Source organism: Gopherus evgoodei, chromosome 20 (assembly GCF_007399415.2).
Source record: "Gopherus evgoodei ecotype Sinaloan lineage chromosome 20, rGopEvg1_v1.p, whole genome shotgun sequence".
Lineage (NCBI taxonomy): Eukaryota > Metazoa > Chordata > Testudines > Testudinidae > Gopherus > Gopherus evgoodei.
This window is the reverse complement of record NC_044341.1, coordinates 13,033,374-13,059,838: the sequence shown is the minus strand read 5'-3', so window position 1 is coordinate 13,059,838 and position 26,465 is coordinate 13,033,374. Positions and strand designations below refer to the sequence as shown.

Here is a 26,465-nt window from a genome sequence, read left to right as displayed (position 1 = left end):
ATCAGTGGCCTTCAAAAAGAATCCAATTAGCCGTGGGGGGGGGGGGGGTACCACTAGGCTGGCCAGGTGTGTGGGAGGTTCCAGGGGGGAAGGAAATCAAAGAGAGGAGGCAGCCACAGAGATTAAAACCACAGAATGCTTTTGGATTAAGGAAAGGGATTGTTTCTTTTTATAATCATGTAAAAATATCACCCCCCTCCTGGGCAGCCAAAGTGTGGGGAGGGGGAAGGCCCAGGGGGAACCGCAGTAGGTCTGAAGTGGAGCAGACCCCCTGACTTCAGAGAGGCTACCCCCATTTGTCCCAGTGGGAGATCTGGCCCGCGGTGGCTCCATTAGATTGAGTTTCCTGGAACAGACATTTCAGGTTCATTTAAGCCTGGGAGAAGCTTGTGTTCTGACCCGAAATGCTGCTTTTTTGTAATACCTTTGGGCTTGACGACTTCATGCCTATGACTGCGCCTTTTCATTACTTTTTCTCCTCCCGCCCAACCCCGGTTTAATTCCTAATGCAAAGCACACGCCCCCCCCAAAGCCATTTTGGTTTAGAGCGAGGGATTTTATAATCCAGGCATTGCGAACATGCTGGCCACCTGGCTTTGAAAAATGCAACAAATCACTCGGATTCCTCTAGCAAAGTGATAAACCCCCTGGCTTGACCCCTATGTAGCTCTGACCCCAACCAGATGTAGGTAGGGTTGTCAACTAACGGCACAAAACTGAACACCCCTGCCCCACCCTCTGCCCTGCCCCATCAGCTCAATTCCCGCCTCCCTCTGTCGCTGGCGCTTCCCCATCCTCCTCACTTTCACCAGGTTGGGGGCAGTGGGTTGGCATGAGGGAAGGGGTGGGGCTCCAGCTGGGGGTGCGGGCTCAGGGTGGGACCAGGGATAGGGGGGTTGGGGTGCAGGAAAGGGCTCTGGGCTGGGGCAGGAGGTTGGGGTAAGGGAGGGATGAGGACTCTAGCTGGGGGTGCAGGCTCTGGGCTGGGGGGTTTAGGATGCAGGAGGGAGCTCCAGGCTGGGGCCGAGGGGTTTGTACTGTGGGAGGGGGTGTGGTTCTGGCTGGGGGTGTGGGCTCTGGAGTGGGGGCAGGGAATGAGCGATCTGGGGTGCAGGAGGGGGCAGGGGTGTGTGTGGGGGGGGGATGGGCTCGGGAGGGAGTTTGGGTGTAGAAAGGGGTTCCGGGCTGGGGCAGGGGGTTGGGGAGGGCGCAGGCTCTGGGAGGGAGTTTGGGTGTGGGAGGGGGCTCTGGGCTGGGGGTGTGGGCTCTGGGGTGGGGCCAGTGATGAGGGATTTGGGGTACAGGACGGGGTTCTGGGCTGGGGCAGGAGGTTGAGATGCTGGAGAGGAGTTCGGGGTCCCAGTGGCGCTTATCTCAGCTCCCAGGAAGCTCCAGCCCAGGAAGCAGCCGCCAGGTCCCTGCGGCCCATAGGCGCATGGGCGGCCAGGGGAGGCTCCACGTATTGCCCTCCCACCGTAGGCACCACACCCATTGGTCATGGTGCCCGGTCAATGGGAGCTGCAGAGCCGGCCCTCAGGGTGGGGGCAGCGCACGGAGCCTCCCTGGCCACCCATGCGCCTAGGGGCTGCCGGGACCTGGCAGTCGCTTCCAGGAACCATGTGAAGCTAGTTCAGGTAGGGAGCCTGCCTTAGCCCTGGGCCCTCACTACACGGGCTGTGGCCACACCTCTGGCTGCAGAGTAGACGCCCCTGAGCTGGCACTCAGCCATGATTTGCTTGTCTCTAGCCTTAGTCCCTCTGTGCCGCCTGACTTTTAGTGGCCTAAAATCTCGTAGTTTGGCTTCAGTAACCTCCGGGAGATGGAACCCGATTCCAGGAGGCTCCTGGCAAAACCAGGAGGGCTGGCAACCCTCCTGGGTGCACCGTAAACACACCCTCCATTGCTACACACAGCTCTGTGCACTTCCCTCCTAATCTGCAGCACCCACTGCTACTCTAGTCCCAGCTCTGCCAGTGCACCTCATTCCTCCTCAGCAGCAGCCTCCATTCTTCCAGCCCAAGTGCACACACCCAGAGCTCTGCGAAGTGCCCCGCTCCTAACCTACAGTCACGTCAAAACCAGCAGTGTCCTCCTGAGAGTAGCTGATCCCCGGCACAGAATTCGGAGCTGAGGATTCCAGCAGGGACAGGCCCCAGGTGTGAGCTACCTGCCCCACCTCCTCGGGTAATACATCCCGCACGGCTCTGTACGAGAGCCCAGACAGTGGGATATGGATGTCACCGGTCCCACGCCGCTCGTCTGACTCCACGCCACCTCCGTCCAGCCTAGTCAGATCACACGGCGCCCTCAGCAATGTCCCACTGAGCGTGTTTGTGAGGGGGCAGCTTCTGCTGAGGAATGGACGGCAGAAGGGAGGCCTCTGCCTGCCGCCCAGCCTCAACACAGGCTGGCAGCAACAAAGGATCCACATGGGCACAGGAAAGAGCCGGAAAGAGACTGATGGCAAGGCGGGAGAGGGGAAGAGCTACAGTGAAGCCTGATTGTTGTGAGAGTTGTTGCCCAATGCCAACAACAAAGCTCTTGGAGCTGAAGGCCAGAAGGGACCATAAGAACATCTAGTCTGAGCTTCTGTACAGAACAGGCCATTCCATTTCACCCAGCCATCCCTGCGTTGAACCCAATCACTTGGGTTTGGCTAAAGCATCCTCCAGAAAGACATCAGGTTTTGATTTGCAGACATCAAATGATGGAGAATCCACCACTTCCTTTGGGAGTTTGTGCCAGTGATTGATCACCCTGACTGTTAAAAAAAATGTGCCTTATTTCTAACTGGAATTTGTCTGGCTTCAGTTTCCACTCATTGGTTCTTGTTCTGCTTTCCTCGGTTAGATTAATGAGCCCTGTAATATTTGTTCCCTGTGAAGATCCTGATACACTGTAAAGTCCCCTCTCCATCTTCTCTTAGATAAACTAAACACATTCAGCTCTCACTGTCAGGCGTTTCTCTAGACCTCAAATCATTTTTGTGGCTCGTTCTGGCACTCCCCCCGTCACATTTTCCCCACCCTTCTGAAAATGTGGACACTAGAACTATATGCAGCGTTCCAGCATCAGAGTCACCAGTGCTACGTGCAGATATAAAAGCACCACCCCACTCCTACACACCCAGGGATCGCATCAGCCCTTTTCGCCACAGCATTGCACTGAGAGCTCACGGTGAGTTATTATGAGGCCCTCGATCCTTTGCAGAGTCACTGCTCTTCAGATACAGTCGCCCATTCTGTAGGCGTGGCTAGCATTCCTTGTTCCAGATGTCCAACTTTACATCTGGCTGAATTAAAACACTTGTTGTTTGCACAGGTCCAGTTTACCCAGAAATTCAGATCGATCTGTAGGACTGCCTGTCCTCAGCTTTGTTTACCGCTCTGCCTATCTCTGCATCATCTGCAAATGTTATCAGCAGTGATTTCACTTGATCACTCCCCAGTGACAGCTACTTATTGAGATCAGTCAGTTAGCCAGTTCTTACTCCATTTAACATATGCTTTACTGACATTGGAAAATTAACATTATCCAATTAGAATGTCATGTGGGACTAAGTCAAAGGCCATACAAGAGTCTAAGTACATTACATCTAGGCAGTTACCTTCGTCAACCAAACTCATAATCACCTCAAAGAATGAAATCAAGACCTATATTCCATAAAACCATATTGGCTGGTATTCATTATATTCCTCTCCTTTAATTCTTTATGAATTGAATCCCGTATCAATTTTTCCATTATTTTGCCCGGGTCTGATGTCAGGCCAGTCAGCCTGCAGCTATCTGGGTCATTCCACTTCCTCTTTTTGAATATTGCCAAATTAGCCCTCTTCCAGGTTTCTGGAGCTTCCCCAGTATTCTCAGACTTATTAGAAGTTTACATCAGAGACCTCCTCAGCTAACTCTTTTAGGACTCTTGGGTGCAAGTTATCCAAGCCTGCTTCTTTAAAAATGTTTATCCCTAGCAGATGTCATTCAACATCCTCCTTGGTTACCAATGGACTGGAAATCCTCCTCCTCCCCCAGACATCATTTTCATGTGCCACAAACACATCAACATGCTTCTTTCTGAATACAGAACACAAATATTTACTGAACACGTCTGCCTTTTCTGCATCGTGATTAACAGGTTTACCATCTCCATCTAGTAATGGGCCTAAACCATTGTTAGGATTACTTTTGTTCCTACACAGGAGTTGTTAGGTTGTCTTTAGCGGGTGGTGTGTGCACGATGGGTTCTGGTGCTCGGAGATAGAAAAGGCAGGGCAACCACAGGCGAATGCAACCCACTGGAGACCCTGTTGTCCTGTTGAGTGATTCTTCCCACTGAAGTGTAGAGAAGTCCCTTGTATCCCACCCAGGAGATGTGTGGGCAGAGAACTGAGCCCCCCAGTATCCTGTGTGGATCAATCACAGCAAGGCCTTCACCGGTGTGGCTCTCATTCAGGCACTGCGGTGGGATCATGTGGGACCATGTCGTGGCTAAGCACCGTCACCTTGCACACAAGGGCATGGGAGCGGGGTGGAGGGGTGCAGTTACTGTGAGGATCAGGTTACCACACCGGGTGGCCGACAGATCTGCCCTGCCATGGAGTCTCCAACGCAGAGCAATGCCGGACCCAGCTGGCTCAGCCCCAGGTGCCTCCCAGCCCATTCTTCAGTCTCCGTTCAGATCTGCACTCCCTGAGTTTGGGGTATGAATTCACAAACAGGGAAACTCTGATGAAACCACCAGCAGTGGCCTGCTTTGGGGTCCAACCGATCTGGCAGCACATGGTGTCCATCTGACAGTGTGCGCACCAGGCAGGTCCCATCAGAACAAGGAGACCAGCCTGACTATGGGGCTTGGCCAGGAGCCTGAGACCAGAAAATGCTCCACGGGCTGCCCCCCTTTGCTCCTCATCCAGGACCCCTACTGCTCCTAACCTCCAGGAACAGCTGGAATCATATCCAGTGAATTAACTACAAACCGCCCCCTCTGTTATTCAGGGGATGAGCCCAGCAATGACACTATGAGGTCATTGCCTCACACTCTGGGATGCACCCATGTCACGTGCAGCAAGTGGCTTGGACAGGGGAAGAAGGTGCCAGGCTGAGACGAAAACATTGACGCAGGCTTGGTGTCTGTCTCTCCTGGCTCCCCGGCCCAGGCTGGATTACCTAGACCCCAGCATGCCTGGACTGCCCAGCAGGACTTTCTGACACACAGGAGCAGGTCGAGCGGGAGGCAGGCAGAAGGGACAGGGCTGGGGGTATCGTTCAGCACTTACCAAGGTCTCAACCATATTTGGCTTGTAGTTGCGGAGGGTCTTTGCAGCATAGAAAACATCCACCAAGTTGTGACACTTGATCATCTCCAGGATCATGGTACAGGCACAGAAAGTGCCGCTCCGACCACCCCCATTCCTAGCGGGAGAGATACACGGAGTCAGCCAGTGGAGAGCCAGTGCACAAGGAGACCCACAGAGCAGCTGCCCCAAGAGCAGCCTCACTAAAACAGAGCAAAGCAGCGGCAATGGCTGGCCCCTTTCCTCTGGGGATCTGCTAGTGTTTGACAGGCTTTAGTGAATTAAGCTCTGTGATACCGGGAGGTAGGAAGTGAAGCATGGAGAGGCAAATGCCAACGCTTTCAACTTGGGGGCCTTGATAAGTGGCTTGACATTCAGATGGCAGTGAGAGCTGCCAGCACACAATGCCTCTGAAAATCAGGCCAGTTCCATTCAGGGTGACTAGTTGCAGGCACCCGTGTGTGCATCAGCCCCTGCTGCAGCGGATACCACCTTCCCCTTTTCAGTAAGAAAAGACGAGCTACTGCCAGAGTGAGGAGTTGGAGAAGCAAGTCAGGGAGCAAAGGGATTCATTAGAGCCACACGTCGCCAGGCCCGGCTGGACACCCCGGAACTCCAAAGAATGAAATGGCTGAGCTACGGACCAAACGGTGCAATAGGCTCCTGGACCAGATGGCTGGTGGGGAGCCAGGGCTGTAGCTAATTTAATACAAGGTACCAAGAGTGGTCCTGGCAATTACAGAGGCGTGAACCTTCCTTCAGGGCTGCGGAACTTGTTTCTAACTCACCATAGTGTCTGAGCCCCTCATAATCTTTACTGTCTGAATCCTCAGGACGCCCCCTGTGAGGTAGGACAGTGCTGTTATCCCCAGGGGATGGGAAATGGAGGCACAGAGACTAAGTGACTTTCCTAAGTCTGGGCTATAGCAGGGAGTTGAACCCAGGCCAGCACCATAACCATGGACCATCCTGCCTCATCATCCTCCTGTTTTCCCTGTCAGGGGCCTGTTAAGGAAGTTAAGTAGCTCTGGGGAGCAAGGTGGAGTATCGTCATGGATCAGAACCTGACTCAGACATGGAAAACAAGGGCTAGAAATTTTCACTCTGGCAGGGGGTGAGCAGGCGGGGACCCCTGGGGTCTGTGGTAGGAGCCTCTCATTGAGACAAGGGATCTCACTTTGCTGTCTCTGGCGTATTGGAAATAATTTGAGGGTGGTTGCTGCCAGGAGCTGTTCACACCGTGCATTTCCTGGCTGGACGGGCTCCCCTAGAATTCATGTGGTGGTGGTCTAGGTTTTCCCTCTGCCAAGCTGGGCCCGACTGAACCTCCCACAAAGCAAAGCTGAGACCTGACACCATCCCACTGTGATACTGACATTCTCCTAACTCCGAACTGACCAAACTGGTTCACATGGGGGGGAGCTCATTCCCACACCCCAAGACTTGTCAGAGGCGCTTCAACGAGGAAGGGTGGGGTCTTGCAGATCATCGGGCCTGGACTCAGAGCATGGGTTCAATTCCTGGCTCTGCCACAAACTTCCTGTGTAACTGGGGCACGTTCCTTTCTCTCTCCATGGCTCTGGTCCCTCTGTTCTCCCCTCTTTATCTAGGATGTCTATTTAGGGTAGCGGCTGTCCTCAGAACCCAGTGTATCGCTCATGTCCCATCGTTCTGCTTAGCACCACTGGGTACCCCCTGCCTCCACCTGCGAACACATCAGCCTTGCCAGACACACCGGCCTGTGATTTATCAGCCTCCACACCCTCCTCCTCGCCTTGCACCCGGTCTTCATCTCCTCAAAGCTCCGAGGGGGCGGGGAGCCGTATTTTACAAAGGACGCTCTCAAATTATCCTTAGACTAATGAAGATGGACAAGGCTGTAATTAATTTTTGATTAAAACTCGCCAGCTGTTTCTGTCGATTTGAAAACTCATCGTGCCCCATGTCTGTGCGCGCGCATGCCCGTATGCGAGCAAATGGATGGAGGACAGTTGAGTGCACTCGGAGTGTGAGCTCGGTAACCAGCCCTGCTGGAGAGCACGTCACCGCAATCACTTAGCCACTGCCTCTATCCCCTTCTCCTCAAAAGCCCGGCAGGCTCCCGGGGCCCCATGCGGCAGTTGGGATTGCTGCTCAACCCCACAGCGACAGGAGCAGCTTCCATTCTGGCTGCAGCAGGCCTGGGCCTCAGCTGGTGTCCAGGAGGAGCGGCTCCACTGACCTCAACGGATTGACTCAAATCAGGCTAGCGAGGTCGGAAGGCAGGTGTTTTTTAAATGCCTCAAAACTTGCCACAGGGATCAGAACAAGACGGCAGCTGCCAGGTCCACGCGTGGCGCTGCGCGTGCACAGAACTGCATCCACGGTGGCTTGTTTAAAACACAGACTTCACGCCCAGGAGGGCCCTTGGGCAGCACTAAGGGTGGGTGGGTTGATAGGGGTCGCTCCCCTCTAGTCCCGTGGGCTGGCAGGAGCCACTGGCCACCAGCCCTGGTGAGCAGGCTGTTGTTCTCCAGGGGCTACTCACAAGCAGTGCACGACTGTCCTCCCGTCACCGCTCTCCTCCTGCCACTTCTCCACTTGGGCCAGCAGGTGCAGGAACGACTTCTTGGAGTCTGGCGTATCCCTGTACGCTGACCATCTCAGGTACTGGAAATGCCGGACCATCAGGTGCCCTTCCTGCAACTAGAAGAGGCCCATCAGTGTGTGAGTACGGCCCCCTTCCTAGGCGTCCTGCTGGAGGGTGTGCTAGGAGCAAGGGGCGACTCGGGACATGTCAATGCTTGTGGAAGGGAGGCTTTGCATGGGCAGGGCATAGGAAAGTGATCATCCACCCTCCCCAAATCCTTTGCTATTCAGTCATCTCCCCAGCACCTCTGCTTGTGCATCTCAACCCTGATTTGCACTGCCTGGCCATTCCAGTCACAACCCTCCAAACACACACTCAGCTCTGACAACACACCTCACCCTAACCTGTAGCCCCACCACTAGCCCCATCCTGGACTCCCCACATAATGCACCTCAGTCCTGCCCTGCAGCCACCCCTGCTGTTGCATTCTGGGTCCCACTCAGGGTGGACACAATAGATTACCGCGTAAGTACTCAGCCGAGAGCACCTACATTTATTCATTCTGCGTTCACAGCAAACCTCTCGAAACAGAGCCATCCGGCCAGGGGGTTGAATGGTAAGAATGCTCTTTAATACCCTAGTAATCTAGTTAGCTTTGCAATCTAATGCAGTTAGAAGGCTCCGGGAGGAGAAGGATTTATATGCACAAAGCTAAGTAAGCTTGGGCTTTAGCCAGATGGATGAGGGGCTCAGTTCTGACTGAGAAGATGAAAATACTCTAGGAATGAAGCCTGGCTTGTGCAATGAAACACCGGGCCCGGTGCTCTACTTGGGATTGCTGTTTTCAGCAACAAGCCCATGGGGCGGGGAGGAGGGCAGGTGAAAGGGAAGGGAGAGAGAAATCTAAGGCAGGTTGTTGAATTCCCAGCAAACAGCGCTGGATCTCGGGCTAGGATCCTAGATACCGAGGTGGGATGGAGCCAGGCACCTGTTCTTAGTTCTATAATCAGCAGGGCCACAGAATTCCCACTCCCGGCACCCTGCTCTGTGGCAGTACAGGCTGATCTCATGTTTACATCCCAAAGGACGGTGCAGCACTTGGCAAAATCAGCTCAACGCGCAGTGCGCAGGGCTTGCTTTGCCCCCACTGGTGTGCACACAGGGCCCGATTCTGCTCCCACTTACACAGATGTGAAGCTGCAGCAACACCACTGACTTCTGGATTTACACCAAGGGCCAGGAGAGGAGAATTTATTCTCCTATCACACAGAAAGAAGTGTCACTATCACACACACACCATCACACAAGCATACCCATGCACGTGGGTCCCAGTATCACCTACACCACACGGAGCAGCATACAATATCAGACCTACCTCAGCTTCACAGTTACATGTGTCCCTCCCACATACACTTTAGATATAACACGACCTGGAGCAGCGCACATAACTACACGCCACACGTGCTCTCTCCCACTCCACACAGCAGCACCCAGCAATCACCCTCAGACACACACAGCAGCAGCTGCCAGACTGATTTGATTCTCTAGTGTAACGCTTTCCCTTTAAAGCAGCACCCAGGCAGGACTGCAGAGTGCCAGGTTTGAAACAGCTCCATCTAGTTCATGATACAACTTCCCAAACCCAGATAATCTGGGGAAGAGGCAACAATTCAGTAGGCCCTTTCCGCTGTCTGGATTGAAGATCCTAGCTGCTCATTTCACCTAGGCTGCTTGCAAGTTCCGGAGAGGATCTGAAGTTGACTTTCCATGCGTGACACACCTGACATTCCAATATTCACCACCACTGTCATGTAACTCAGATATGTTTTGCACAAAATGTGCCTTGTGAGGTACCATTCTAAAAGTGTGGATCTGCCTAGACATTAATATCTCATTGGATTGTACGTGCTATCGTCGTATGAATTCTGAAGTTTGGCTACGTATGTGTTACTGAAACACATTGTGAGGATGAAAACACCCACAGGCAGCCTTTCATCTACGACAGTAAAAAGGCCAAACAATGTTAATGGCTCATTGAGGAAATGCACACGAGCACAGGGATTACTCCAGGAACTGTGCACAACAGAAACCCCTCTCAGAGATAGCATGACACAGTGGGAACTGTTTGACCCAGGTCACAGCAAAAGAGCTTTCCAGAAAGTGGGAAGAAGATATAAAATGGGAGAAATGACATCATGAGAGTACCTCCTTCTCCCTACAATACCACACCTGGAAACACCTGAGGAACAAAGACTGAACAGGGGGAAGTGATGGTCCCAGGCTAAAGGGATTTCTAGCCTGTGTATGAAAACCTGGGAAATGCAAGCTGCAAAGCGAAGGCAGCTTGTGCCTTAAGAATCTGCCAGTCTGTTTATCACTCGGAGTGAGAATCTAATTCATATCCAACCTAGCTAGTATGTTAAGATCAGTCTGTGGTTTTGTTTATTTACTAGGTAATCTGCTTTGATCTGTTTGCTATCCCTTATAATCTCTTAAAATCTATCTTTTGTAGTTAAGAAACTTATTTTACGTTTTAATCCAAACCCAGTGTGTGTTTGACTAAGGAGCCTGGGAAAATCTCAGCTTGGTGACCACAAATGTATAGGGTCCTCTTCACATTGCAGGATAGGTGGACCAGATGTTAAACCCATAGACTGACCAGATTTGACCAGGGCAGGACATACTGCTCTGGGGTCCTAGGCTGGTGGTTAAAGAGCCTGCATGTAACTGCAGCTGGGTGTGTCCCTACCTGTGTAAAGTCCAGCCTGGAGGGCTTTGCAGCTCGTCACGCAGGACAGTGCGAGAGGGAGCCCAGGCTGGTGGGTCAGAGGGCTCGGTGGTACCCCAGTTCCAGGTGGCACCCTGGGAGGAACCCATTATACATGCCATTTACTGGTCAGTTTCCACTGAGGCAGCAAAGCTAATGACCTGCCTGCAGTTATTCTGGAAGTCACCTGCCAGACAGGTGCTGGTGGGGAGTGGACATTTTGCTAACATATGGTATCCATTAAAAATAGGCCCTGGGGTACAGCAAAGGAAGGAGCCTGAGGGTCGGGGGCTGTCTCTACGCTGATCCAATTATGCAAGACAGCAAATGGAGACATCAAAATGCAACTGAAGCACCCAGGCCCATCAGGCAGGCTCGGCTCTGACATTAAAGTTAGAGGCTAAATGAGGTTTGGTCTTGCTCCAAACATTGCTAAGTGCTAGCAACAGGCAGACCTCGAAATGAGTCCGTTCAGACATGCTCCAGAAAGCATGGATGCTTCTCTGAATCTTATCCAGACTTCTTGGGTCTGAGATTTAGGACAGCAATCTGGCCAGAATAGGCCTCCTTACAGGATCTCAGCCTTTCTCCTTCCAGCTGGAATCCAGAAATGCAAGAGGGGAAAGTGAAAAATAATGAGGCAGGGGGGAAGTGGGGAGCAAATGCCATCAGGTGGCAAAAATACAAAGGGTTAGAATCCTTTTTGGGCTATGGTCGAAGGCCCTGCTCAGTTCTCAGACCACATCGACCAGAACTGCCAGACCAGATCGATCTGACGGCCATTTAATGCACGAGCCTGTCTCCACCCACGGCCAGTACTAGATGCTTTGGAGGAAAGTGAACATAATGCGCAATTATAGAATGATCTCCACACAGGGAAAGTTCTTCCTAAATCCTGGTAGTTCACCCATCACAAATTTTAATGTAGCCATAGGTAAATCTAGCTCTGTGTAGGCCTATAATAAGAATATCTGGCTCTCATCTAGCATTTTTCATCAGCAGATCTCAAAGCACTTTACGAAGGAGCTCAGCATTATTATCCCCATTTTGCAGAAGGGGAAACTGAGGCACAAGGCTGTGATGTGACTTACCTAAAGTCCCCGAGCAGGCCAGTGGAGAGCCAGGAGCAGAACTTGGATCTCAGGAGTCCCATCTTATCCACTAAGCAGCAATGCTTCCCTTAGTAGCAGCCATGGAAGCCTTCTCCCTGTCCAACCACTGACCTCTGTCTGTCTGTCTGCGGTGTGCCAATCAGCATAGTGCCTAGGCATGCAATGCCAGCTCTGCCATGTCTACTCTAGATTAGCTCTGAACCTTGGCTGAGGTAAAACCCCTTCCTTGGAGAACCGCCCCCACCCACAAACACAATGTGTAGCCAATCCAAGAAGAAACGCACGTGCAGTGAAAAACTCCCTCCTGACTGCCAAAAAGGGAAACCCAGTGCTGGCCAAGAGCCTTTTCACGTTTCAGACTCCAGACAGCCAGGTAGTGATGGCAAAGATTTCTCCTACATGACCCCAACACTTCTCCCGGGATCACGCCCCACCTGCCAGCTGTGCCGTCCAGTGACCTCACACAGGGCACAAGGGCTAGTGCTTTGGGAACCTTTTGCTAGTTTAAAGATTCCACTCCTGCCCCCTCTTCATGGCCTGCTCTCCCAGTTAAATCTACCCATTCTTCTCAATCTCTTCTCCGGAAGATCCTGTCCCTCTCCCCATCTCATTCCTTGCCTATCTTGTCAGTGTATTTTCCTTCATGTAAGGGTGACCAAAACTGGCTGAGATGCACTGTGAAAGCGACATGAAGTATGGTAAAGACTCTATGGTCTTTTTCTCAGCCTAGCAGGAAAGCGGCTCTGTTCTGCTGGTTCCACTGTAGCAAGGATAATGATTCTGGGGGCTCTCCCTCTCTATGGTGTGGCATAAACTGACCACCAGCTGGGCCCAGAAAGTCCTTCCCCTAATGCACAGAGATGGGTCTGATTTCAGATGCACACTCTTCTCTTTTAAATTACTTTCCCCCCCTTTAAGGCCCTTTACAGAGCAATGCCAAGTGGTTAAGAGCTCATCTACACAACCAGATCATGGCAAGCGGGGTGTGCATCTCCTCCCCACTAGCCTGCCACGCTCTGTCTGTGTGCACCCTGCTGATGCGCAGACGGATGCACACAAACAAGCACACTGCTCCCTTTGAGAGAGGACTAGCTCAAAGCGCATTAACAAATGGTTCGTGCGCGTCAGCCGGGCACACACGACAGTTGGGAGAGTGTGGGGTAGGTTCACATCCCAGCTTGCCGGGAAAAGACGGTTACTCACCTTTGTAACTGTTGTTCTTCGAGATGTGTTGCTCACATCCATTCCAGTTAGGTGTGCGCGCCGCGCGTGCACGTTCGTCGGAAACTTTTTTACCCTAGCAACTCCAGTGGGCCGGCAGGTCGCCCCCTAGAGTGGCGCCGCCATGGCGCTCTATATATACCCCTGCCGGCCCGCCCGCTCCTCAGTTCCTTCTTGCCGGCTACTCCGACAGTGGGGAAGGAGGGCGGGTGTGGAATGGATGTGAGCAAACACATCTCGAAGAACAACAGTTACAAAGGTGAGTAACCGTCTTTTCTTCTTCGAGTGATTGCTCACATCCATTCCAGTTAGGTGACTCCCAAGCCATACCTAGGCGGTGGGGTCGGAGTGAGAAGTCGCGGCCCGGAGCACCGCAGTTCCGAAGGCCGCATCCTCCCTCGACTGCTGGACCAGGGCGTAGTGGGAAGCAAAAGTGTGGACCGATGACCAGGTTGCTGCCCGACAGATTTCCTGGATGGGCACACGGGCTAGGAAAGCCAGCGATGACGCCTGCGCCCTGGTAGAATGCGCAGTCACACGGCCCGCAGGGACATGGGCCAAGTCATAACAAGTCCTGATACAGGACGTAACCCAAGAGGATATCCTCTGGGAGGAGATAGGAAGACCTTTCATACGATCTGCTACCGCCACGAAAAGTTGGGGGGATTTTCGGAAGGGCTTAGTCCTGTCTATGTAGAACGCGAGAGCCCTACGGACATCCAGCGAGTGGAGCTGCTGCTCCCTGCCTGAGGAGTGAGGTTTTGGGAAAAAAACCGGAAGGAAAATCTCTTGGTTGACATGGAAGGCTGAGACCACCTTGGGCAGAAAGCAGGGTGTGGTCTCAGCTGCACCTTGTCCTTGTGGAAGACCGTATATGGGGGGTCTACCACAAGAGCTCGGAGCTCCGACACCCGTCTAGCTGAGGTGACAGCCACTAGAAAGGCAGTTTTCCAAGAGAGGTAGAGCAGGGAGCAAGTAGCTAACGGCTCAAAGGGGGGCCCCATGAGTCGGGACAACACCAGGTTAAGATCCCAGGTGGGAGCAGGGGGACGGACGTTAGGGAATAAACGTTCCAGCCCTTTAAGGAATCTCGACACCGTCGGGTGAGAAAAAACGGAGCGACCGTCCGCACCCGGGTGAAAGGTGGAGATAGCAGCTAGGTGGACTCGCAACGACGATAAGGCCAGACCTTGCCCTTTGAGGGACAAAACGTAGTCTAATATTTCGGAAACCGAAACTTCCATAGGGCGGAGATTTCTCTCTACGCACCAACAGGAGAAGCGCTTCCATTTCGCTGAATACGTGGCTCTTGTGGACGGTTTCCTGCTGCTCAAGAGCACCTCTCTCACAGGCGTGGAGCATCGCAGCTCTGGGCCAGTCAGCCACGCAGGAGCCACGCCGCTAGGTGCAGCGACTGCAGGTCTGGGTGACACAGGGTCCCGTGGTCCTGGGTAATCAGGTCCGGATGAAGGGGCAGGGGAACTGGGTCGGCTATGGCCAAGTCCAGCAGCATGGTGTACCAGTGCTGCCTGGGCCACGCCGGGGCTACCATGATCACGAGCGCCTTGTCCCTGCGCACCTTCAGGAGGACCTTGTGGACCAGAGGGAACGGGGGAAATGCATAGTACAGGTGGGTCGACCACCGGATGAGGAAGGCGTCCCCTATCGACCCCGGTTCCCTGCCCTGAAAGGAGCAGAATGCTGGGCACTTCCTGTTCCCCCTGGACGCAAAGAGGTCCACCCGGGGATAACCCCACCTCCGGAAAATGGAGAGAGCGACATCCGGGCGAAGGGACCACTCGTGCGACAGGAAGGATCTGCTCAGTCGATCTGCCAGAGTGTTCCGTACTCCAGGGAGGAAGGAAGCCCTGAGGTGAACGGAGTGGGCTACGCAAAAGTCCCAGAGACGTATCGCCTCGTGGCACAGGGAGGAGGACCTGGTGCCGCCCTGCTTGTTGATATAGTACATCGTCGTCGTGTTGTCCGTAAACACGGCGACACAACGACCCTGAAGCTGATGACAAAACGCTTGACAAGCAAGGCGGACCGCTCTCAACTCCCGTATGTTGATGTGGAGCCCCACCTCCTCCTGGGACCACAGGCCCTGTGTCCGCAGGGTCCCCAGGTGGGCCCCCCAGCCCAGATCTGAGGCATCCGTTGTCAGGGATACCGATGGCTGAGAGGGGTGAAAGGGAAGACCCGCACATAACACGGACTGGTCCAACCACCAGCCGAGAGAGTCCAAGACCTTCTGGGGGATTGTGACTAACATGTCTAAAGGTTGCCTTTGCGGCCTGTAACGGCTGATAAGCCACAGCTGGAGAGGCCTCATGTGGAGCCGAGCGTAGCCGGTCACAAAAGTGCACGCTGCCATGTGGCCTAACAGGGTTAGACATGTCCTTACTGACGTCAACGGGGCTGACCGCAAACGCTGAACGATCGCCGCCATGGTCTGGAACCGTTGCAGAGGCAGCGAGGCCCTGCCCATCGTGGCGTCCAAGACCGCCCCGATAAATTCCACCTTTTGCGTGGGCCTCAGAGTGGATTTGTCTGTGTTTATCAGGAGGCCCAGACTTGCAAATACGGCGGTGATCAGGCGGACATGGCTGCTGACCTGCTGCTCCGACGTGCCCCGAATCAACCAGTCGTCCAGATAAGGGAACACGTGGACACGGTTGCGTCGAAGATGCGCCACGACAACTGCCATGCATTTTGTAAACACCCTTGGGGCCGTGGACAGGCCGAAAGGGAGGACTGCAAACTGATAATGAAGAGCCCCCACAACGAAGCGGAGAAAGCGTCTGTGGCGCGGCCAAATGGCAATATGAAAATACGCGTCCTGCATGTCGAGGGCGGCGTACCAGTCTCCCGGATCCAGGGATGGAATAATGGTCCCCAGGGATACCATGCGGAACTTCAACTTCACGAGGTATTTGTTGAGTTCTCGCAGGTCGAGGATAGGCCTGAGGCCCCCCTTGGCCTTGGGGATCAGAAGTAGCGGGAAATAAAACCCCTTGCCTTTCTCGTTTTCCGGAACCGCCTCTATGGCTCCTTTGCTGAGGAGCGTCTGCACCTCCTGTCGAAGGAATTGCTCGTGAGAGGGTCCCTGAAGAGGGACGAGGAAGGAGGGCGGGAAGGAGGAAACGAAACAAACTGCAGGCGGTATCCCGTCTGCACCAGGTTTAAGACCCAGCGGTCCGATGTTATTTGGGACCACGCCGGGAGGAAAAACGAAAGGCGGTTTGAAACGGGGGGAAAGGATCCATAGGGGAAACTGCTACAGCGCCCTCGGGCGCACCTTCAAAAATGAAGGCTTAGGACCAGGCGGGGGTTTTGAGGAGCCTTGGTTTCTGCCCCCCTTGGTTCCCAGACTGCTGCGCCTGCCGTTCCTGCCGCGGCGCCTGTAAGGGTCCTGCCGCTGGCGGAACTGGGAAAACGGCCTACGGTACGGCTGCTGCTGTGGCCTAAAGGGTCTACGCTGCGTCACGGGGGTGTGCATCCCGAGGACAGCGCAATGACCCGGTTGTCCTTCAGACTCTTGAGTCTGGGGTCTGTCTTTTCCGAAAACAGGCCCTGGCCTTCGAAAGGAAGGTCCTGTATCGTGTGCTGGAGCTCTGGCGGAAGGCCGGAAACCTGCAGCCAGGAGATGCGACGCACTCGTAACTCCCGACGCGAGGGTACGGGCAGCCGAGTCCGCAGCGTCCAAGGATGCCTTGTAAGGCCGTGCGCGCGACCTTTTGCCCTCGTCCAGGATGGCCGTAAACTCCTGGCGAGCATCCTGTGGCAGCAGCTCTTTAAATTTGTCCACTGCCACCCAGGAGTTAAAAGCGTACCTGCTCAGCAGGGCCTGCTGATTAGAGACCCTGAGCTGCAGGGCCCCAGCCGAATATACCTTACGGCCAAGGAGGTCCATGCGCCTGGCCTCTCTGGATTTGGGGGCCGGAGCCTCCTGGCCGTGACGCTCCCTATCGTTCACCGACTGCACCACCAGTGAACCGGGAGTCGGGTGAACGTGCAAGTATTCATACCCCTTGGAAGGGGCCATGTACTTTCTCTCGACTCCTTTCGCTGTCGGAGGGATGGAGGCCGGGGACTGCCAGATAGTATTGGCATTGGCCTGAATGGTCCGTACAAAGGCAGGGCGACCCTGGTGGGAGCATCCGAAGAGAGGATGGTAACAATCGGGTCCTCTATCTCCGAGACCTCCTCTGCCTGCAGACTCAGGTTTTGGGCCACCCGCCTGAGGAGGTCCTGGTGCGCCCTGAGATCCAGCGGGGGGGGGGACTGTTGGAGGAGGTACCCGCCACCGCCTCATCCGGGGAGGAGGATGAGGAGACCCCAGGCACGATAGTGTCCAACTGAAGGGTCTTCCTCAGCCCATCCGCCTCTACCTCCGGAGCCCAAGCGGAGTCCCTGCTGTCTGGACCCTTCCTCCGCCTCCGGGAGGGGAGGGGAGGCGAGACAAGGGAGGCTTCAGGGGCCCTACGCTCCGCATTCCGCCGTCTGTTGGAGGGAGCTGCCTGGGGGCCCTGGGCCACTCGCACCTGGGTATGCCCAGGGTGTCCAGAATCCCCACTGTGGTGGGCCTTGGTCTTCCAGCGGCGGATCCCCGTGAAGAGCGCCGCCTGCCGGTCGGTGCCGAGCGCATACGCACTGTCCGCCTGCGAAAGATACGGACGGCTGTCTCGAGGGCCACCGGCGGGGGCCGACCCCCGGATGGTACGGGCCGGCGCGGTCGGCACGGAGGATCGTCTCTGTTGCCACGGGGACCGGTGCCGGGAGTCGTATCTGTGCACGGTGATCGGGGACCGGGACCTGGATCCTGTCCGGTGCCGGGATCCTGATCGGTACCGGGTGTAGCTTCGGTAGCGGGACCTACCACCGGCTCGGCGCCGGGAGGTCGACCGAGACCGGGACCTGCCACCATCTCGTTGCCGGGAGGTCGACCGGGACCTACCACCGGCTCGGCGCCGGGAGGTCGACCGAGACCGGGACCCTGCCACCAGCTCGGTGCCGGGAGGTCGACCGGTGCGGCGAGTAGCGATGGGACCTGCTCCTGGAGTCGCGGTGCCGGTGACGCCGATGGAGCTTGACCGCGACCGTCGGAGGTCGGACCGTTGCCAGCGAGTGCGACCGGTGCGCTGAGGGGAGCGGTGCCGGGACTGCGAGCGGCGTCGGGATCTGGAGACGCCCAAGACGTCGGGACCTAGATGGCGAAGGACTGTCTCTGGGCGCGCCGACATCATGGGCTTGCCCCTGGACACGACCGCACCGGAGGTACCGGGGTGGCAGCGAGTGGCTCCGTCAGGGCATAAGGTCCGAGCAGAGGCGAAGGTCTCCGGTGTTGACGGGACCACTATCTCAACACCCAGATCTCATGGGGGAGCTCGGCGGCACCGGACTCAACGGACCCGCCTGGCCCGGAGTCAACGGTGCTGACGGTGCCGGCGGTGCCGCGGCCGATGCGAGGCCGGGCGCTCAAGCCGGGTCTGCCTGGCCGGGAGTAGCAGACTTCGACGGCCTAGGCTGTGATTCCGGTGCCGGAGAAGGTCGGTGCCGAGGAGTCTTCTCGGTGCCGGAGCGATACGGTGCCGGGTGCCGAGGACCACGGTCCGCGAAGTCCGACGGGTCAAGTTGCCGCCTCCATTAGGAGAGTTCGGAGGTCTCTGATCCTCTCCTTTTTTGTCCTCGGCTTGAAAGCCTTACAGATGCGGCACTTGTCAGACCTGTCGATTCCCCGAGGCACCTTCAGGCACGCTTCGTTGGGATCGCTGGTGGGCATGGGCTTCTTGCAGGCCGCACCTGCTTGAAGCCCGGCGAAACAGGCATGAGCCTGGCGCCGGGTGCCGGGAAGGGGCTAAGCCCCCGGCCAAGAACTATTTAACAACTATTGACTAAACTATTTACTTAACAACACTAATTAACACTATATAGACTAGAGATAAGCGATTGAAAAACTAGGAGAGCTAGGGACGTGGAGGACAGCTAAGCCGCGCTCCACAGTTCCAACGACCGACACGGCGGTAAGAAGGAACTGAGGAGCGGCGGGCCGGCAAGGGGGTATATATAGAGCGCCATGGCGGCGCCACTCTAGGGGGCGACCTGCCGGCCCACTGGAGTTGCTAGGGTAAAAAAGTTTCCGACGAACGTGCACGCGCGGCGCGCACACCTAACTGGAATGGATGTGAGCAATCACTCGAAGAAGAACTATACATTCGCGTCGGCCAACCCTTAGTGGGAATGAGAATCAAACCCTTCAGGTCTGGGATTCTGGTGCTGCCCAGACAGCCTGTTGTGGTCATTGTGAATCACCCAGCGCTGGCCATGTTCAGAGAGAAGCTCCTAGTCCAGTGGGTGAGAATCCCTCCCTTCCTGGTTAAGCATCTGATGCGGCTCCCACTGAAACAAATGGGCATTTGGCCAGGAGTGGGACCCGTTTCTAAGTTTGATTCCAGTCTGCAGCTCCCCTCTGTTTGAACAGAACAGCTGCAAGGAGACAGACACTCCAGAAGGCTTTGGCTGGTCTTCACAAGGGAAGCAGGAGAGGGCTGGGGACTCAGGGGGGGCTTATGTAACAATTGGGATAACTTGGGAGAAGTCTAGTGGCAGGATGCCACGTCACCAGCTAAGGGGTCATTTAACGCAGTATCCAAGTGAAATTACGCAGCTACATAAGGCTGCTCTCTGGGGGGCGGGGGGCGTATTCCTAAGGGCAGCATTTCTGGGGCTGGATGTGCACATGGCTTCTGGATTTGCCGCCTTCTCCTCTTTTTTATGCTCTTGAAAACACAGTGAATTCCCTCACTCAGGGGTTGGCTTCAGCATCCAGCTGGTGCCGTCTCTCCAGTCCCTCGGGAGCTCCCTCCCCTGCTGCAGGGAACAGCCTGGAGCTCCAGGCTGAGCGATCCTCTTGGAAAGGTGAATATCTTTAGATCAGCTAACACTCCCCTTCCACCCCCACACTACAGCAATCTGGCATGACAACCAGATGTGCCCCCCTTCTCACCCGTGTGATGTTCTGCACCCGGAAGAGGCGAGCAACGAAATCCTCATCAGCTGATCGGGAAACATACTCCACTTCTATTGGCCCGTACTGCTGGAGCCCTGGCTCTGGCCAGTACTGTAAACAGGGCTGCAGAGAGAGGAGAGAGAAACAACTGTGTGTGAACACGCAGGCGTGCGCGTCAGAGGGCATCACACAGGGATACCATGCAGGAGCGTGGGACACAGGGCGCTGCATAGGGACATGGGGCTCTGGCATGTGACCCAGAGGCACAGTGCAAGGTCCCCAGGCAGGAAGACCACGACACTGGGCACCAGGTGTGGACACGGCACTAGGGTGCTTAACACAGGCCCATGGCGCGCAAACACTGCCCATGCTGTCTGCAGCACATTGCTGGATGGAGCTGACTTTTCTACATCGATAGGTGAAAGGTCAGAATCTGCCCTCGTTTACACTCCTGTGGTCCCTCCAGTCGTCAGCTGAGCAGAAGCCTGTGAGAAGTCTGCTGGGTGGGGTCACGCCGCGCTGGCTGCTGGAGCAAGGTTAGCCCCGCCTCTGGTCCCACTCCAGTGGGGTGGGGCTGATCCTGCAGTCCACTGGCTTTAGTGGAAGTATAGACAGGAGGACAGGAAGGCCAGGCCCTGAGTGATGGCCATGTGTCAGTCTGGATTTTATCTCCCTGAAAATCAAAGGGAGCTTTGCCAGGGACTACACTGGGGCTGACTCCAGGTATCTGCAGCTCGTGTAGACATGCCTGAGCTGGCTTTGACCTAGCTAGTGTGGGTACAGGAGCAGCGAAGCTGAATCATCACAGGCTGCCCGAATGCCTGGGTATGCGCTTGGGTGGCTAGCCTGGGCTGCCCACCTTGCCTCTTGTTCCTCGAGCTCATGAGCTCTAAGCTAGCTTCGGTATCTCTACACGCACTGCAGCCACCCCTCGGACTGCAATGGAGACATCAGATCAAGCCTTCCCAGATCCATGGTCACCCTCTTCAGTTCTGCACCTCCTCCCACGGCAGGGAAAAGCAGATCCCGGCTCAGCAACCACCACAATGGCCAGGCAGGGCAGATGTTTCCGGGGGGGGGAGTGGCTGCTAGCAAGGCCACCTGGCATTGTTCTCTCTCGCGCCCAGGAGCGCACTTGATGTATTGCTCAATTCGAGGGTCGTGGATGCGATTGTTTTCACACCACGCCAGCCGGGGAGCCGACATCAATAGAAAATCTACGATGTTTGTCACTGCACTTTAACAGAACATTTAGCATTTCAGGCCGGCCGACGGCCTGGGCCTAACTGCACGGCAAATGTGTTTGAGAAATAATTGGCTATTAATAGGGGCTATCAATCTCCGTGATCTCTAAGCCTTCTAGACACAGAGCTATAATTTGGATATTAAAACTTCCTTCAGCAAGACATAGTTCAAGCGAAGGATTTACCCTCTAAGTCACCTCTCAAAGCTGCCTGCTGTAAAGGCTGATTTATTAGCTGTTGGTCTTAAACTGGTCAACACATGAAAGCCAGCACACGGAAGCACGCCGGTGAAGAACCAGCCCGAGAGACGGCAGAGGGGCGCAAGGAAGGAATACGGCAGGTAGAATGCACCAGGGGAAGGTACAGCCTGCACACCCTGGAGGCTGGGCTGGCCTTGCTCAAAGGAGAGGAGACTGTGGGAGAGCCATGGCAATGCCGGGTGGGGCTGAAACGGGGAGCAAGTGGGGAGGGGGAGATGTATGGGCGCCTGCAGAGCTGAGCTAGGGACTTGTGCCCAAGGGAGCCGTGAGGTGCTTGGAACGAAGCAAAGGGAGGAGATGGGGAAGCAGAAATGCTTGTCCCCGCTCCTGTCCCACTCCCTCCCTAATGTCATGCCTGGATTCCTCTGGCTTTGGAATGAGGTGGCATTACGGACTCCGACTGCAGAAGCCAGTCCTTGATGGGACGGCGGCGGAGGGATTACTCCATAATACGTCAGTATCTTTAGAGGGCTAGATTTGGAAACGTGCGCTCACATTTCCCCATATGCATGTGCGCACATGTTAAATACAACTGCGATGTGCAACATACACCGTTGTGCACAAACAAGTCCCTGTCCTCCGCCACAGGCAGACATTTTTGCAGCCACTAGTGTTTACAATCTCCCGACTGGAGAAGACTGAGTGGGGCGGGGATCAGTTGTTCCTCCATGTCCACAGGACAAGAAGTAATGGGCTCAAGGTGCAGCCAGGGAGATTTAGGTTAGATAATAGGAAAACTGTCTAACTAGAAGGGAGTTAAGCTCTGGAACAGGCTTCTAGGGAGGTTTTAGTCACAGAATCATAGAATCTCAGGGTTGAAGGGACCTCAGGAGGTCATCTAGTCCCACCCCCGGCTCAAAGCAGGACCAATCCCCAGTCCTAGTCATTGAGATTGTTAGAACAGGTTGGACAAACCACCTGTCCGGGATGGTCTAGGAGGTTAACTTGATCCTGCCTCAGCACAGGGGGCTGGACTTGAAACTGCTCGAGGTCCTTTCCAGCCTGGCATTTCTATGATTCTAAGTACAATTTTGCTACTGCTCTAACATCTTAGCTAGATCAGACAGAAACGATCATAAATGCCAGTGTGTAATTCCATGGTCTGCCCACATGCGGAATACTGCATGCCAGAGATATATCAGAACTGGAAGAAGTAACAGAGAAGAGCAACAAAAATGTTCAAGGGTATGGAACAGCTTCCATTGAGGAGCGGACTAAAAAGGCTGGGAAGAGACAATCGAGGTCTATAAAACCATGACTTGGTGTGGAGAAAGTGAATAGGGAACTGTTACTTACTCCTTCTCATAGCACAAGAACCAGGGGTCACCCAATGAAATTAACAGGCAGCAGGTTTCAAAAAACAGAAGGAAATACTTCTTCATACAACACACAGTCAACCTGCGGAAACTCATTTCCGGGGATGTTGTGGAGGCTAAAAGCATAACTGGTTTCAGAAAAGAATTTGAGAAGCTCATGGAAGATAGGTCCATCAACAGCTATTAGCTGAGAGGGGTCAGGGACCAACCCCATGCTCTGGTTGCCCTAAGTGTGTGACTGCCAGAAACTGGGAGTAGACGACAAGGGATGGATCAACTTGACAATTGCCCTGTTCGTTTCATTCCCTCTGAAGCATCTGGCACTGGCCACTGTCAGAAGACAGATACTGGGATAGATGGAGCATTGGTCTGACCCACTATGGCTGTTCCAAGGGCTCGATCCTGCAATGTGCCAAGTGTCTGCAGCTCAGAGAAAACTGTGGGTGGCAAGGTGGGGCAAGGCACTGGATCAGGAAACCTGGGTTCTATCCCAGGCTCTGCCACTGACCTGCTGCATGAGCTTGGGAAAGTCACTTCCCCCCTTTCTGTGTCTCAGTTTCCCCATCTGTAAAATGGAGATATGACACTCACCCACCTTTGTAATGCATTTCAAGGCCCAGGGATGAAAAGTGCTCTATAAGAGCCAAGTATTAGCATTAGTGGAGCTGAGATTAACCTCTCTGTCCCCCCGCCTCCTCTCTAGCAGTGAGATTCAGAGCAGATCAAAGAAAGGGGCTTGCCAGAAGGTTTGATTTCACAACGTACTATGGTCAGATTTCACAGATGTGAGAACTCCCTCACCCCTCTCCTTCTACTGCAGGATCGCTCCCTGCAGTCGGGTCTGCAGCGCTCTGTTCCTCCAGTACTCAACGGTCCTAAGCGTGATGGAATCCCCAACAAGATCGCAAATTCTTTGGGGAAGGGACCAGCTTTTTGTTCTGCCTTTGCACAGCACCTATGCCTGGGCCATGACTGGGGCTCCGAGGTGACACTGCACTACAAACAATTAATAATATTTCACCACTATTCCCCTTCCTTAGGAAACTAACCCAGCTTAAGAGATTCTCCTGCCAGGATCAACCTTGGTGTTCTACTTCTGCTTAATTTCAGATCAAATTAACATCCTCCCGCAAGGACCCTATGGATGCAGTGCCCCTCTTCAGAGAAAAAATAGGAACATTGTATACTACATAATACATACTATATAGCTATATAATAGAGAGAGAGAGAGATGGTTAGCTATAGAGATAGATTATCGACCTATTGATCTATAAATATTTTACCTGCCTATTTAGCTCAGGGCAAGTGTCAGACAAAGGAAAGTAGATCTTCATTTGGGGCCATTTATTCCATTCATCTGCCTATTTCCTGTGAACATTACCACTGCAGTTTTGGGTCATTTAAATTAAGTGTCTGATTTCGACTCATAAAACAATCCGGTTAATGAAGTCTTCTCCAGACATCCATTAAGAGTCTATAATGCTAATTTTATGTAAAAATCCAGTAAATTTCCTCATCGAATTAACTTTACAGACCTGTAATGGGCTCTTAAATCTGCTCTGGCCTCAGCAGGAATGTTCTAGGAATCCCTGTAGCGGTTGGTACACCGGGAGAGGCCAGGAACGGTTCAAATGCTGCCTTCTATCCCAAAGGTACTATGTGGTCCCCTCCTCTACGGTGGATATGTAATGGATAGCAAATCCCATGGCAAATTCATACTGTTAAACCCACAGGAAGGTCGTCATTAGAGAGTATGAATTTAAAAAGCAACATTTGCAACCTCAAAAACTCTTGGTAAAATTACAGGTGAGTGCGTAGGATTTGGAATGCAGCCTCCTCTGGGATGGAACAGCTGGCTGACAGCACACAGGAACACCACCCAACAGCTAAGGGTAGGGAATGAAGAAGAAAGCCATATCTCCTTGGAGGAGAAGGGTGGTCTTGTGGATACTGCTTTGGAATGGATGTCAGTGCTCAGCTCACTTCCCAGCTTTGCCACAGACTCCACGCATGAAACTTGGGCAGATCACTGAAACTCTCTGTGCCTCAGTGCCCCGTCAATAAAATGAGGATAAACACAGTTCCTTTCTCGTACGCTTCACCTTGTCTATCAGCTTGTGTGCTCTTTCCATGTGTGTGTGTGCCATGCCTAAAACAACAGGGCCCTGATCTTGGCTGGGGTGCTGTAATACCAACGTAATATGATGGCTAAGGAAGTGGCCAGACTCCCCATCCCCTAGGCTGATTCACTGGAGGAGAGCTGCTTACTGCTGTACCCAGCTCACAAGTTTAGGCTTTAGCTTCCCTATTCTGTGTGCTACATAGGGAAGCTGACCAGCTAGCTCTGTGCAGCAGGTAGAGTGTTGCAGAGAGCATCAGGTTTAGGACAAACCGGGCCCAGGGAGACAGGCCAATGGCCTGCATTTGGGAGCTAGTGGTCCTAGGTGTAATCCTCATAGTGACCCCACTGGGGAGGGCGGGAGGTTTACACCAACCACCAACAACTAAAGCTGTAGTGGTGTTTTGGTGGCAGGAATGCAATGACCCAGGCCCGCAGAAACCCAGACTCACCGCAAGGGCCAGTGGCAGGGCTGGGGGGTTGGGGGAGGGGTGCGTCGGTGCCACTCACCCAGGCGGAGTTGGACTGGTTGAGCTGGTTGAGCATGACGATGGAGGTGCAGCCGTAGTCGTACACCAGTCTCCAGAAGTCGGCGGTGGTGTTCTGCAGAGGGTGCAGGGTGACGACGAAGGCCGCACTCTTGGTGTAGCTCTGAAGGGGAGAAAGCACAGAGTGGAGAGGACCACGTGAAATCCTTAAAGCAACACAGAGCATGGTGGGTGGGGGTGGAAGTAACAGGCCCCTCCCCCAAAGAGCTAAAGGGCAAGGATGGTTTTGTGGCTAAGGCTGAGATGCTGGAGATCAGTCCCCTGCTTTACTGCAGGTCCTTGCACCTCCCAGACTAAACCCAGCGCAGAGATCTGTCGCAGGAACGTCCTGGCCAATGAAAAACGCCGTCTCAAAGGCCTGATCCTCTGATTCAATTCACTGATGGGACCCTACTGACTGCAGTGGGCATCGGACCGGGCCTTAAACCCCTGTGCAGTGAACAGTGCAGAGTGTTGCATAGGGAAGCTGAGCAGCTAGGTCTGTGCAGCAGGTAGCGTGATGCAAAGAGCATCCGTTTTTGGATGGGGCTGCGAAACCTGGGCCCCATGAGGCAGGCTGCAGAAGGAGAATGGAGCCAATGTTCCGACTGTGCCTTTGCCCAGCAGTACCAGTAGGGGAAAGAAAAACAAGCCCATTGGATCCTTGTGACAACCTTGAGAACTCCCTAGCCCTGATTCCCCCCTTTGCCTACACTGGTGTAAATCAGGAGTAGCTCCATTGAAGCCAAGGGAGCTACACAGTGGGGAACTGGTGCAAGGAAGAGGAAAATGAGAACCCCTGGACCCTGGGCTCGTCTGAAACAACTGCTCAGGGGACCAAGAAAATTCAGCAACGTAAGGGAGCAGGGTGTTCTCGTAAAGTGGAGCGGAGCTGTACTTGAAGGCCTGACTCGGATCTCAGCTACACCTACGTTGCTTAACGTCACTGACTTCGTGGAGCCACTCCTGATCTACACCGGAGCATGGGGAGAGCAGATTCATGGAGCCACCCCTGATTTACACAGGAGCG

The 26,465-nt window shown here is 54.2% G+C and overlaps 1 protein-coding gene across 1 annotated transcript in view; it reads right to left on the bottom strand.

Annotated features, from left to right (window-relative positions):
- PTPRU (protein tyrosine phosphatase receptor type U) overlaps window positions 1–26,465 on the bottom strand; it is a 278,752-nt gene that overhangs the window by 5,317 nt on the left and 246,970 nt on the right. The window contains 4 exon segments of the mRNA XM_030539047.1: window positions 5,274–5,409; window positions 7,819–7,976; window positions 19,967–20,092; window positions 25,419–25,559. Coding sequence (XP_030394907.1) covers window positions 5,274–5,409; window positions 7,819–7,976; window positions 19,967–20,092; window positions 25,419–25,559 — 561 coding nt within the window.